The sequence below is a fragment of the Neolamprologus multifasciatus genome, chromosome 9 (genome assembly GCF_963576455.1).
Source record: "Neolamprologus multifasciatus chromosome 9, fNeoMul1.2, whole genome shotgun sequence".
NCBI classification, from domain to species: domain Eukaryota; kingdom Metazoa; phylum Chordata; class Actinopteri; order Cichliformes; family Cichlidae; genus Neolamprologus; species Neolamprologus multifasciatus.
The window spans coordinates 15,760,308-15,774,206 of record NC_140447.1 but is presented as its reverse complement, the minus strand read 5'-3'; the positions used below and the strand labels follow the sequence as shown (position 1 = coordinate 15,774,206).

Here is a 13,899-nt window from a genome sequence, read left to right as displayed (position 1 = left end):
GGGAGAAGATAGGGCGCAGCCCGGAGGGATTGTACAACACTGCCACCTTGCGGACAGATGTGAGATAGCGTGCCAGTTTATTGGTTGGGCGCTCTGTCGTCACTTCCGACATATGACTTTCCCCGGGAAGACGATTTGGCGCGAGCTGTTCTGTTGTTGTGTTGACCTGCCATAACCGTACGAATAAATAAGACAAAACCCCCACTGCTCCCCATGGCTCCAGTGTCAAACCCTGAGAAAGACATGGACGCTCCGGACGGCGGTGAGTTTTGGGCCTCGCACCTCTGTTTTTGTTGACTTTTGGCGACATTGCGGTGGGAAAGCGAAGAAGCTAGCTGACACGTTAGCTAGTTCAGATTATGTTAATACGCCTGCTATCAGGCTTCGGTCATTAACACCCAAAGTGCCTACCGTTGTCTGCTTGCCAGCGTTTTCCACTGTAAAAGGAGTATTATTAAGGTTCAAGCAGGAGGACATGAAGGTAGCTACCAGAAGAGCGCTGATGTGAAGGTCTGGTAACTTGCCACTAAAACCTTCTGTGGCGCTTCGAGAACGACAAAAATCTATATAATGACCACCAGTAAGTCTGCAGACGTTTAAATTGAATAGTAAAAGAAACACAGGGATCAGGTCAATCTGGCATGTGTGTATTATATGTTTGAAGAAACGAGTCAAACTGTCCTTCCTTATACTGCGTTGTCTTGACCTTCTCCTCAGACGATGGAAGTGAAGCCTGTGGTTTGGCGAAGACTCGCTCCAGACGGGAGAAACGGGAGAAGGTGGGGAGGAAGTCCGCACTGGAACAGCTCAAAAAGGCTAAGATGGGAGAGAAGATCAAGTATGAGGTATGAAAGGCAGCCATATCACTGTTTCCTGCTTTAAGGTGTGTGAAGAATGTGTTAAATTGCATCAAACACCTGTTTTAACTGTGTCGCTGTGGCTTAATAAACAAAGCTGGTTAAGTCTCTCCATACTCCCTTTTACAGCATCTGTTTTTCACTCATTAAAATGATTCGTGCTGTTCTCTATCCTAGGATGCTGTATGCAGGTGTCATTTCACAGTAGTACACCTGTGTTTTAACCAGTGTTGTGTTTTTCAGGTGAAGGAGTTCAGCAGTGTGTATGAGGAGGTGGACGAGGATGAGTACTCAAAGATGGTACGAGAGAGGCAAGAGGATGACTGGATTATTGATGATGGTTAGTGTCAGTTACCTCAGCCTGCTGTAGGAATATTTATACTGTGCCAACGTCACAATTGTTTTATTACCTCTTCTTTTTTGCCAGATGGAACAGGATACGTGGAGGATGGACGAGAAATCTTTGACGATGATTTGGATGATGATGTAGTAGAAGACAAAAGGGGTAAACACAAGGAGTTGATTACATTTTCTGGAGTAAGTTGTCCACATCAGGTGCATGAATAGGTTTTGTTTGTTTTATCAGGAAAAGGAGGCGCCAAAGGAGCTGACTCAAGGAAGAATGTGAAGAAATCTGTCGTAGCCAAACCCAACAGCATTAAGAGCCTATTCATGAACAGCAACGTCAAGAGGCCTGCTGAGGTATGTGTTTGTTAGCATCTTTGATTTGCTTCTGTGAAAAATGTGCAGTCTACATGCAATGATTTCCGTGCCTGCATGGTGCTTTGGATATTCCAGTCAATGTAAAGCTTAACAACATCCAGCTTTTTTTTTTTTGTCCTTATGCATTTGTCAGATGTTTTTGTACTTTTGTCTCTTACAGAAAGATGTGGATCTGTCCAAAGATGACCTGTTAGGGGATATCTTACAGGACCTGCACTCTGGGGTTGGTAATTCTTCATTTAAACATGTGACAGTAGTCTGTAGCAAGGGTGTTTTCGTCTATTAACCACACTTGAGATTACACATACTATTCTAAAACCTGCAATATTTTATTATGTTTCTTTTTTCACCATTTTTGCTTTTCTCCTGTTCGGGCATGATGACATATTCCCTTCTACTTTTTTTTTCTTTTAAAGGCCGTAATTTATTTCTTTTGGTGTCTTAGCCTTTGTTAATGTGGCTTTAAAATATGCTCCGTCTTTCCAGAAACCAGCTCTTCTGACTCCGCCACCTGTGGTGACTCTAAAGAAAAAGAAATCTGTGGGATCACCCATGAATCCTTTCTCTATCAAACCTCAGTTGCCAAAGGTAACTCGCTCCACCCTCCTAATCAAAGCATATTGATTAACTCTTTAGACATGTTTATAAAGTAGCTTACCTGAAACTATAACGAATCATCATCCCTTTGATAGCAGGACTCCCCCTCAGCTGCTGGGGTAAAGGCAAAAGTGATTCGAATGCCACCATCACACTCTGCCCCCAGGTCATCAGTCCGCCCTCCTTCGTCCACATCGGCTTCTCCTGTGGCAAAGCAGAAGGTAAAAGTGGAAGAGCTGAATGAAGAAGAAGGTAATGAAGATGGTTTCTAATCTCTTGCCTTTTTTTTTGGGCTTTGTGAAAAGTTTATGCACTAACTTCACATTTTAACATGTTCCTCAGTGAATGATGCCATGGCATTTGATGAGATGGACTTTGATGAACCGATGGAGGTTGGCCTTGAGGAGGAGGCACCTGTAGTGAAAGACGATGCGGAGTCTAAACCTGAAGTAGCAGCAGTGACTGCAGTCAAAGTTGAGGCCAAAGCTGAACCTCAGGATCCAGTCCTCATGTGAGTTTTTCATGCCTTTAGTCCAGCCTCGTTTTATTTCCCATAGTTGTAGTTCTATGGGTTGTGCTAAAATTGCTGTCTTCCAGTCCCGAGGAAACGAAGCAAGGACAAGGAAAATATAAAATGCATATAGCAAAATGAACCCGATGCTTATGTGAGTCAATTTAAACAGGTGTTTACTCCTGTGGCATCTGTTCCTCCCGTGTTTTACCTGCACATACCGGTGTTTCTAAAGGAATTCGAAAAGCTAAATGCGATGGCTGATTATTGCATTGGGCTATTATGAAAATGACTGCAATTCAGTTCACTTCAATGGTTCACAAATGTATCTGGGTCAAACAGCAGGGCTCCATACATTAAAGAAGAAGACAAAACATGTCCCACTTCTGTGTCACACCTGCAGTCAATCCCCCACAAAACATTGCTGGACTCATTAAGGTCTGAAGTGATTGTAGCTTTGAGTAACTCCAGATTAAAAATAAAAATCGAAGCCGTCTTGTTGTGTTGTTAACTTGCAGGAAGTCAAATATGAATTCCTCTGCAAGTGAGCAGCATTTAAAGTTCTTCATACTTGCTTTTAAAAACGTGGGAGTCTTGTGTTGCCTGCTTATATATTGACTACGTTGTGCAGTCAGCATGACCCACAGAACTAATTATGTTCTTAAACTGGAATAGTTCACATATGAGCAGATGGGTTTTTAGCAGTTTCTTTGCTGTGTTCCTTGTTAAGGTCCAGCAGAATTGGAAGCTCTTGGGGACAAGAGGAGGAGGGCGGAGGTAACGACGCTCCGGCCGAGGTGCAGGTCGATTCCAGCCAACTTCCTCTGGTGGAGGGCCCAGACGGGGAGCAGGTTTTCCGCTTTTATTGGTTGGATGCTTTCGAAGACCCATACAACCAACCAGGTGGGTCCCATTTTCACCCACTGTGAGGATAAAATACAATGCGGTTACGTTTACTGTTTTTTAAAAAAAATCATGGGCAGGTTTGTAGAGCTCACCCTGATATGTGAATTTAAATTAAAGGTGTGGTGTACCTGTTTGGAAAAGTGTGGATTGAGTCTGCAAAGTCTCATGTCAGCTGCTGTGTCAGCATCAAGAACATTGAGCGGACCATGTACCTCCTACCTCGCGAATATGTAAGTTTCATCTGTGGAAAAATTAATTACCTGTGAAAGTAGAAAGCTATGTGATTGTGTTGTTTAACTATGATTGAGTTAAGTAGTATTTTTATTTGTTTTTCACTGCACAATATTAGCAATTAAATATATGGAACTATATTTGTTGGAATCTAAAAAGTGAGATGTAAATTTTATACAGAAATATCTACTGATTAAAAGTCTAATTAGTGTTTGTATTGTATTTAACAGAAGACAAACCCCAGGACCGGGGAGGTGTCCAACACTCCAGTAGGGATGATGGATGTGTACCAAGAGTTCAATGAGCTCTCTGAGAAGTTTAAGATCATGAAGTTCAAGTCCAAGGTCTGATTATGGACTGTAAAGTGTGAATGTAGTCATGTTTTTTAGCTTGTGTTTGATTTCTTTTTCTTGTCCTACAGAAAGTGGAGAAGAACTATGCGTTTGAAATTCCTGATGTGCCCACTCAGTGCGAGTACCTGGAAGTCAGATATTCTGTGAGCAGACTTGTATATATGCTATTCCCTCATTGTCCACGTTTTATCCAGCTCTTTATGTTTAGATTAGCTTTAATCCTTTGGGAAATATTGTTTCGCAGGCTGAGTTCCCCTCGCTGCCTTCTGACCTCAAGGGGGCGACATTTTCCCACATTTTTGGAACCAACACATCCAGTCTGGAGCACTTTCTCCTCAGCAGGAAGATTAAAGGCCCTTGCTGGTTGGATATCAAGTCACCACGTGAGTAGGAGATGTAGACTTTTGTATTACCGATGAAAGATTTTACTAAGTTTAACTTTATCTGTTGGAATTTTGCAAAAAAATTCAGATGACATGTTAGACTTTGTCTCTAAACTTCACTGTGTCGATGTTAGAGCTAATGAACCAGCCGGTCAGCTGGTGTAAGGTGGAGGCGCTCTCTCTGAGGAGTGATTTAATCACCGTCGTCAAAGATCTCCCACCTCCACCACTCACTGTCATGTCCATCAGTCTCAAGACTGTCCAGAACCCTAAAACTCACCAAAATGAGGTCAGAACACACACGATCAAATATCCTGCCGGATACTACGATTTTATGCTTTTTGCAAACAGACTGAAATACTAAAGAAGTGAGGACTCAATGCAGTTGTTTTCCCCTGCAGATTGTGTCTCTAGCTGCACTTATACACTATCGCTTCCACATGGATAAAGCTCCTCCTCAGCCTCCGTACCAGACTCATTTCTGCGGTGAGTTTTTTCATGGCGTCGCACATGAGAATGTAGTCTTTGTATGCATAGTTATTTAACAGACTGCTGTTTATTTTAACAATCCCCAGCCTTAATGTGTGAAACAAAATGTCAGTTAAGAAGTAAAACCAAAGACTAAATGAGTGGGCTTGTCATTTTATTGTTTGTCTTCTCAGTTATCAGTAGACCAGCTGACTGCATCTTTCCTTATGACTTCAACGAGGCTGTGAGAAAGAAGGTGAGCGCGTATCCAGACGTAAACCTCATCGTCTTTGCACTCATTCATAAACTGCATACTCACAAACTGCAGCTTTAAACATGCATACTAGGGCTACACGATTAATCGTTAGAAAATCGCGATCTCAATTCATACTTATGTGCGATCTCATTTCCAAATGACAACGATTAAAAAAAAAAAACAAAACAAAAAAAAGACGACGGCAATTGTACCGCATTTTGATCCGGGACGTAATCTGCATTAAAACAAGCGCTCACTCTTCCTGCTCAACAAATGACAAGGGCGGAGCCTTATACCACGTGATACAGAAGCTGGCTGCTAAAATTGGCAGGGAATAAACAACGGAGAGCACGTCAGGGATGACGAGAAAGTGACAGGAGAAAATCCGTCCCGGTCAACCACCTAAACATCAATAACGGGAACCTTATACAGCGCTTCCCTATACACGTTGAACTTCCGCAGGCACAAAGAAATTACGGAGGCTATTACTTATCACCTGACCAAAGATATAGCTCCCATCAACACTGTGCAAAACGAGGGATTTAGGAAAATGATCAACACCCTAGACAAACGCTACACAGTGCCGTCCCGCAACTATTTTTCTATTGTTGCACTACCTGCTCTATACACGCAGTGTCGAGCAACGGTGGAGACAGAATTTCAAGCAGTACAACATTTTGTGGCAACGACAAAATATGAGACGTTTGTTGTTTTTATGTTTATTTATTGTTTTTATGTTCAGTCTCAACTGTTACGAAGTTGATGTGCAGTTAATAAGCGCAATAAATATTTATATTGGAAAAGAAAATTGTGAGAGAATTGTGATCTCAATTCTAAGCAAAAAAATTGTGATTCTCATTTTATGCAAAATCGTCCAGCCCTAATGCATACTAACGTTTAGTGCACAAATCTGGGATTCATCATCTGGATGTTGTCCGTACTCTGCCTGTAGACTTTAAAACTGACTCAGGTGACACAAACACATTCCTCTCTATTTTTCCTCTGTCAATATACAGTACAGGTCACTTCGGACAAATATTTGCACAACGGGGTGCAACATACCGTACTGCTTTTTTGTCCAGCATGTTAAATGGTAAATGGCCTGCATTTGTATATCGCTTTACTCAGTCCCTAAGGACCCCAACGCGCTTTACACACTACATTCAGTCATTCACCCATTCACACACACATTCACACACTGGCAATGGCAAGTTACATTGTAGCCACAGAGGCGAGGCTGCCGGACACTGGCGCCACCGGGCCCTCTGACCACCACCAGTAGGCAAACATGGGGTTATTATCTTGCCCAAGGATATTTGGCATGCAGCCAGGAGGCAGCCTGAGATCGAACCACCGACCTTCTGATTAGTGGCTGACCTGCTCTGCCACCTGAGCTACAGCCACCCCAACCTCACCCGGCCCGGACACGGAAAGGATTGACAGATTGATAGCTCTTTCTCATTTCTGTTAACAGTTTTCCTTTTGTTAATCACCATGTTCATTGGACACTTACGGAGGTCTTAGTTGATTTTAACAATTCATATTAGCAAGCATTGGAGTTCCTCTTGTTTTTGCTCCATTCATCATACTGGACTTTACTAGAACAAGCTTCACCTTCTGCTGTGCCAGTTATTTTAATTTTTTATTTTTCTATCGATAGTCTGTTATCAGTAGCGCATCGCTGCGTTTAGGAAACGCTTGATTTGCTTTTTGTTTTATTGGTGTAGCATGCATTTCCAATATCACTCATTGAAGTTTGGGAAGCCAAAATAGTGAATGTGATTAAAATTCAGTTAATTTTGCTGCTTTCCATGGAACTTGAATAGAAACACATAAATGCATTTATTTGTTTGACAGACAGTATAATTTATAAATGTCAGTCAAAAACATATTTTGGATTGATGACTGTATGTCAGAAGTAGGGTGCTGTATTTTAGTGAAGACACTGACGGTGTGACTCGCTCTGTTAGAATGGGAAGGTGGAGATCGCTTCTACAGAGAGGACCCTGCTCGGCTTCTTCCTGGCCAAGATGCACAAGATTGACCCTGATGTGCTGGTGGTGAGTAGGAGACGTTGAGATTGTGATAATGATTTTTAATTGGGTTTAAAGTTATATTGTTTTGTCGCTAAAAACACTGTACATGTTTGTTTTCTGTAGGGTCATGACATCTTTGGATTTGACTTGGAAGTTCTTCTCCAGCGCATCAATGTGTGTAAGGTTCCCCATTGGTCAAAAATTGGACGCCTTAGGAGGTCCAATATGCCCAAATTAGGGGTAAGGAAACAAATTTGCTGAGGATTTTTACTTCGAACGTACTAGAAAAAAAAAAAAGAAAAGAAGAAGCTTTATGTTCTTTTGTGCTGGTGCTTTTGAATCCGCAGGGTCGTAGTGCCTTTGCAGAGAAGAACGCCACCTGTGGCCGTCTGGTTTGTGACGTGGAGATCTCAGCCAAAGAGCTGATTCGCTGTAAAAGTTATCATCTGACTGAACTCACTGCTCAGGTGCTGAAGACTGAGAGAATCACAGTCCCGCAGGAAGACATTAAAAACCTCTACAGGTAAACACATGTAAAGGGTAATTTCACCAAAAACACAGGATAAGACGTACAAGTCCTTTCTTTTGTGTTATTCATCTATAAAGTTTCTACATGTTATTTCTTTGCTCACAAATCAATGTGGGAAATAATATGTGTACATTAATATATGAATGAATATGTGTGTCAGTGACTCTCCTCACCTCCTGTACCTGTTGGAGTTGACATGGACAGACGCCAAGTTGATCCTCCTGATCATGTGTGAGCTCAACGTGCTGCCACTCGCCCTGCAGATCACCAGTATTGCTGGAAACGTCATGGTAATGCCGACAATGCTGCTCTTCCTTTAACATAGTTTAACATGCACAATGATCTTATAGTTTGGCTGAGCCACAAAACTCAAATTGACAGTTTGCAGAATACCAGAGTATTAACAGTCAATTAGTCACATACTTATAATTATTTATTTATTATTTTATTTATTTATATAGCACATTTAATTATAACAGGAACGTTGACCAAAGTGCTGTACAAAAATACAAAATACCTATTAAAATAACCTATAATATTGATACCAAACATCAAATATGAATTAACAAATAACTCTCATGCTGTATTAAAAGCCAGTAAATAAAAACGTGTTTTAAGATAAGATTGAAAAAGATAGACAGTAGGAGCCTGTCTGATGTGTGGGGGTAAATTATTCCACAGCTTAGGCGCTACGACTGCAAATGCTCGATCACCTCTATGAACCAGCCTCGACCTTGGTATGGCTAAAAGCAAAAGATCACTTGATCTAAGAGATCTAAAGGGGGCATAAGGCTGCAAGAGGTCAGACAAATACCTGGAAGCCTGTCCATTCAGGGCTTTGTAAGTCAACAATAAAATTTTTTAAAGTTAATTCTGAAGTGGTGAGGGAGCCAATGAAGAGAGGCAAGCACCAGGGAAATATGTTCACATCTTTTAGTACGTGTCAGAAGATGAGCTGCAGCATTCTGGACCAACTGCAGTCTTGCCAGACAGGTCTGGCTAACTCCAGCATATAAGGAGTTACATTAGTGCAGCTGGGATGTAATAAAAGCATGAATCACCCAAAAATGATCTCACCTTAGATAAAAGCCTCAGTTTGAAGAAAGACCACTGTACAACTGAGCTAATCTGTTTTTCAAAGGTGAAATTGCAGTCAAATATAATCCCAATATTTTTGGCATGCAATTTAATAAAAGCCTAAAGACTGTGCAGGTTAAAATGGGAGGTGCTGGGATTGCCACTTGGTCCAAAAATTATCACTTCGGTTTTGTTCTCATTGAAGTTAAGGAAGTTGGAGGCCAACCGGGATTTAACTTCACTGAGACACTGAAGTAAGCGTTCTAGTAATGCACTCTCTCTCAGCTGATCAAGAAAAGCATAACAAGTCTAAGCCACAATAGCAATATCATCATCTGACATTTAGGTTTTAGGTTTCTCACACAAGTTTCCACACTTATTGTTTATTCCTTGGACTTCATATTTTTAAAAGTGATGCAATTCAGCCAATTTCCAAAAAGATGATTGTATTCATCTTCAGTTTCAGCTGACTGCAGGTTTCTCCAACCTTATAAACAATAGAGGTGGGAATCACCATACATCCCTCGATACGATATTATCACAATACTTAACGCACGATACGATATTATTGCAATTTTCAAAAATATTTTGCAATATTCAGATTCTGTACATAAAGGTAAACTTTATCAATATTCATTTTATCTAATATCAAAATCTCACACTCAGTCTTTCTCTCATTTCAGTTTTATTGTTGACAAACTGAACGGTTTGTATTACAGTCTAGTCCAACTTAACTGAATGCAACCATCTGGTACAATTATAGCTATTCTAAACTATGCAATTTATGAAAACTATGCAGCCCCTTCAGCAACTGAAGAATTTGAAAGTAAATTAAAACAAAATATTTTTTTACATTAAATAAAAGTTTTAAACTTAATTAAAATAAAACATGTTTATTGCTGCCAAAAAAAAGTTAAACACATTTGGACAGTGAAGGAATGTCAGGATTCTTGCTCAGAAAAAGGAGCTGATCAACATGCTCTGAAGTCCATTCCACAAAGACGTTTTTTGTAACAAAATATTGATTTCTGCTGTCCCTGTATCGATACATTATTAGCAAACAAAATATCACGATACTACACAGTATCGATTTTTTTCCCCCCACCCCTAATAAACAATGCATTTGCATAATGAATGAACCCAGCACCACTGATAGAAGACCTCAAGACTGATCTGTAGAAGTCACTTGGATGAGTGTCGAAGTGTTTCTCCCACTGAAAACACTGTCAAGATAAACAATCATCATTTTTGAGATTTCCTTATCTATATGATTGAGCGTGCATCAAGACAAATGCAGATTATTTAGTAAGCAGGCTGAAGGTGACGCTGGCTTTATGGACAAAAAACACCAAAATTAAATAAGCTACTGAAGTGGGTCATGTCAGTAGCACTGTATGGGAACAGCCACAGTCTGTATCGTTATGTGTCTGCATGGCGTTGATGTCAGGGCTGTGTGCTGTGGGTAAGATGTTGATATTTTTATGCTGGATTGTCATGTGCTTTCTGTATCTTGGTATTTTCTGCAAAAGCAACAGGTGAGATGTTGAAAGCAGCTTTATTCAGAGTGCTCATTTCAAAAAGCATAAAATTTAATTGTAGGGTCGTATTTTAAAGCAGCTGGTTTCAGGAGCTGCAGTTTTACATATTGGTGTTGGAAATGAGAGTTTTCAATTAATTCCTTTTTTACGAGTTTCTTGATATCATAAATTTAGCATTTAGTACCAATAACAGAATTACATGACCTTTGGTATCCAGCTTGATTCAGCTAAAATAGCAAACATGTATTTCAGGGCGATCACACAAAGTATTTTCACACTGTAGTCTTTCTGCCTTTCTGATTATTGAGTTGGGGCAGATTTACAGTGACTATAGACCAACTGATATCCTATATTGTAGCTTTTTTTTAACAGAGATTCAAAAATCTGACATTTGAATTTATCAGCTAATATATAATTTTTTTTTCCTTTTGTCTTTTGGACACACAATACAGTAAACAGACTTCCCACTCCCAACATTTGTTATTTTTACTTGTTTATTTACTCATTTCCGTTCTACCCAGCTCTGCTTGGATCAGCTCTTTGGTCCAAATGTGTGTTTCCAACAGGGAAGTTGCAGTGTGCCCTCTGGTGGGCAAATTATACAATGTCAGTACTCGTAACATGGGTTGACGGGTTTTTCTTCAATCTTTTATCTACTTTTTAAAATTTTTATAATGCTGATATCAGTAAAAACAACTAAAAATGCTGTCACAATCCACTCACGCTTGTCTGACAAAGACATCAGTTTTACTTCACAAAACTATTTTTCTTTTAAATGTCGGCCTTCATTCATTCGGGTTTTTACCAACTTGTTTCAAGTCCAAACTAACATGTTTTCCCATTTTCTTTGAGGCAAAAAAAAAAAATAATTTTTTGACATCTTGTTCTGGAAGCTCTAATTGTATGTGACAGAAAATGTCCTGGAAAATGAGTTTTTCTCCCTGCTTTGTCTCTGCAGTCTCGTACTCTGATGGGAGGCCGCTCTGAGAGGAACGAGTTCCTGCTGCTTCATGCCTTCCACGAGAAAGACTACATCGTCCCTGACAAACCTTCTTTCAAAAAAGCACAGCTCGAGACGGTGAAGATGCAGCCAAATAACACACGCAGCTGAATTTTTGTTTTTTCCAAATTAGTTAATTGAAATAAAGCTTCTATTTTTTTTATTTTTTTTCCAGGCTGAAGGCGAAGATGATGTGGATGCAGTCAAAGGCAAGAGGAAGAAGAAGGCAGCCTATGCTGGAGGTTTGGTGCTGGATCCTAAAGTTGGTAAGCATTGGGCATGTCAAAAAAATGTATTTACTCACCTTGTTTTTTCATGTTTACGCAATTATTTTAACTCTCTTCTTCTCATTTTTAGGTTTCTATGATAAGTTTGTGCTGCTGCTTGACTTCAACAGTCTGTATCCTTCAATCATCCAAGAGTTCAACATCTGCTTCACCACTGTGCAGAGGGAGGCTCAGAACTCCCAGAAGAAGAAAGAGGTAGTGTTCAAAAACTGTGGTCACAAGTTGTGTTTATAGGTTGAGCCTGTTGTCCAGCTACGTTAATCCTAAATGCTTCGGATTCAAGATTCAATTCATTTACACACTTTTGACTTGTGTTTTCATGGCAACAGGAGGATGACCCAGAGGAAATTCCCGAGATTCCAGATCCTAACCTAGAAATGGGAATCCTGCCCAAAGAAATCAGGAAGCTGGTTGAACGGCGTAAGCAGGTCAAAGGGCTCATGAAACAGCAAGACATCAACCCAGATCTCTACCTGCAGGTACACACGTGAACACACACTAGCGGTAGGGGTAGTATTTGTGAGCTGGTGTCAGAATAGAACAGAGAAGCTTTATTGTTATTGCATGTGACGTCTTTTGTGAATGAAAAGTCTTTTTTCCATTGGTACCTACACGGATCGACTCACCATGGTTTTCCATTAGTTCATAGTACCTGGTACCCCCTGCTCTGACAGGGCTCCAAAGCGATCCGAGCAGGTACTAAAATGCGATGTCATCAGACTCGTAAACAAGACGCCACTGATCAGCCAATCAGTGGCGTCTTGTTTACGAAATTCAAAACCACCCCAGCAACGAGGGAAATGGCTACAAGAAACAATGCTGTGGTCCCCAAGTCGGACGAAAAGTCACAGACGAAGCAGCAGGTTTATCGTCGCCTCGATGTCCACCTTTGTTATAGCGTTCGTGTCGCATACTAATTACGTCACGGGATGCTCAGACGTGTTGCTATAACAACAACCAAGCACATTAGGTGGTATTCAATTGTTATGCAAAACCAGACTATCCGAGTCAAGCCCTGGCAAGTCGATCCGAGTAGGTACTAATGGAAAGGGGGCTGAAGTTGCACACATACTCAATAAATGAAAAACGATGTGTAATAATATATAAAAATCAGTGCAGTATATAAAACAGTGTACCCAAGAAATGGCAGAAACTTAGATGAGACTGATTGAAAGCGCCACACCATATCATATCAGATTAATTAAATCTGTTGTTGCATATTTTGCTGCGCTGCACTTATTTTAGCCGGTTTTCCCATTGGAATATTTTTGTCCCTCAGTACGACATCCGTCAGAAGGCTCTGAAGCTGACTGCTAACAGTATGTACGGTTGCCTGGGATTCAGCTACAGCCGCTTTTACGCCAAGCCACTTGCTGCCCTGGTTACACACAAGGGTAGGGAGGTGAGTACACAAACACACTGCTGACTTTGTAGGCTATGTGGACCCCGAGCGTTTTAGCTGTAAAGCTTTGTTTTTTAGAGCAGTATCTGGATCTATAAAAGGGATCAAAGCCTTTGGTTGGCACCAAAAACACTGAGAATGATTAAATACAAGTTTATCCTACTTTCTTTTGAAAAGTGTAAAGAACAGTCCCACGTTCATCCACAAGAGGGCACTGCTACATTATATTCAGCACTGTGCAACACTCCTTACTCTGGCCTATTTTCTTTGACTTGTCATTTGTTTTCTGCTTTATCCTGACTCACATTTGTTTCTACAAATGTCTTTGTTTCTCCCACACCCTGTGCCCTTTTGTCTCCCAAATATGATTACATCTTCAATTTCATTTAGTCAGAATAAGAGACTTGCCTTATTTTCAGTGATATCAGTGACACTATGCAAGTATTTTCCAATAACAGAATGCCATGGGCACTCTTGAATCTAACACTCTCCATTTAAAGTCTCATTGTGTAAGCACTTCTTTCAACACACAAATGGAATGACAGGGGCATGCACGCTCAATAAATTGGTGCAAAGCAGCATGTGTACTGCATGACATAAACAGCTAAAGCTGGTATTGTAACTGAACACCCCACACACACACATGAGCACACACTCACACTCTCCCACTATGTCAGTGGTAGTACTCATGTTCATTTAATGAGCTCTAACAGTACAAGTCCTCAGCAGAGGCATCAGGCTTTGC

General features: G+C 40.6%; 1 protein-coding gene across 2 annotated transcripts in view; it reads left to right on the top strand.

Moving 5' to 3' along the window:
• The first annotated feature begins 102 nt into the window (after positions 1-102).
• pola1 (polymerase (DNA directed), alpha 1) overlaps positions 103-13,899 on the top strand; it is a 66,806-nt gene continuing 53,009 nt past the window's right edge. The window contains exons 1-26 of one of the 2 annotated variants that reach the window (XM_085172228.1): positions 103-262; positions 718-845; positions 1,101-1,197; positions 1,285-1,362; positions 1,444-1,559; positions 1,741-1,803; positions 2,067-2,168; positions 2,276-2,429; positions 2,520-2,688; positions 3,419-3,591; positions 3,712-3,824; positions 4,056-4,169; positions 4,247-4,321; positions 4,423-4,561; positions 4,696-4,850; positions 4,963-5,047; positions 5,224-5,285; positions 7,256-7,345; positions 7,445-7,561; positions 7,669-7,844; positions 8,011-8,140; positions 11,424-11,543; positions 11,641-11,731; positions 11,823-11,947; positions 12,082-12,231; positions 13,032-13,154. In XM_085172228.1, coding sequence (XP_085028354.1) covers positions 214-262; positions 718-845; positions 1,101-1,197; positions 1,285-1,362; positions 1,444-1,559; positions 1,741-1,803; positions 2,067-2,168; positions 2,276-2,429; positions 2,520-2,688; positions 3,419-3,591; positions 3,712-3,824; positions 4,056-4,169; positions 4,247-4,321; positions 4,423-4,561; positions 4,696-4,850; positions 4,963-5,047; positions 5,224-5,285; positions 7,256-7,345; positions 7,445-7,561; positions 7,669-7,844; positions 8,011-8,140; positions 11,424-11,543; positions 11,641-11,731; positions 11,823-11,947; positions 12,082-12,231; positions 13,032-13,154 — 2,994 coding nt within the window. In that variant the 5' untranslated portion in view covers positions 103-213. Of the gene's footprint in view, positions 263-717; positions 846-1,100; positions 1,198-1,284; positions 1,363-1,443; positions 1,560-1,740; positions 1,804-2,066; positions 2,169-2,272; positions 2,430-2,519; positions 2,689-3,418; positions 3,592-3,711; positions 3,825-4,055; positions 4,170-4,246; positions 4,322-4,422; positions 4,562-4,695; positions 4,851-4,962; positions 5,048-5,223; positions 5,286-7,255; positions 7,346-7,444; positions 7,562-7,668; positions 7,845-8,010; positions 8,141-11,423; positions 11,544-11,640; positions 11,732-11,822; positions 11,948-12,081; positions 12,232-13,031; positions 13,155-13,899 lie in introns of both variants that reach the window. The other variant, XM_085172226.1, reaches the window with a different exon arrangement.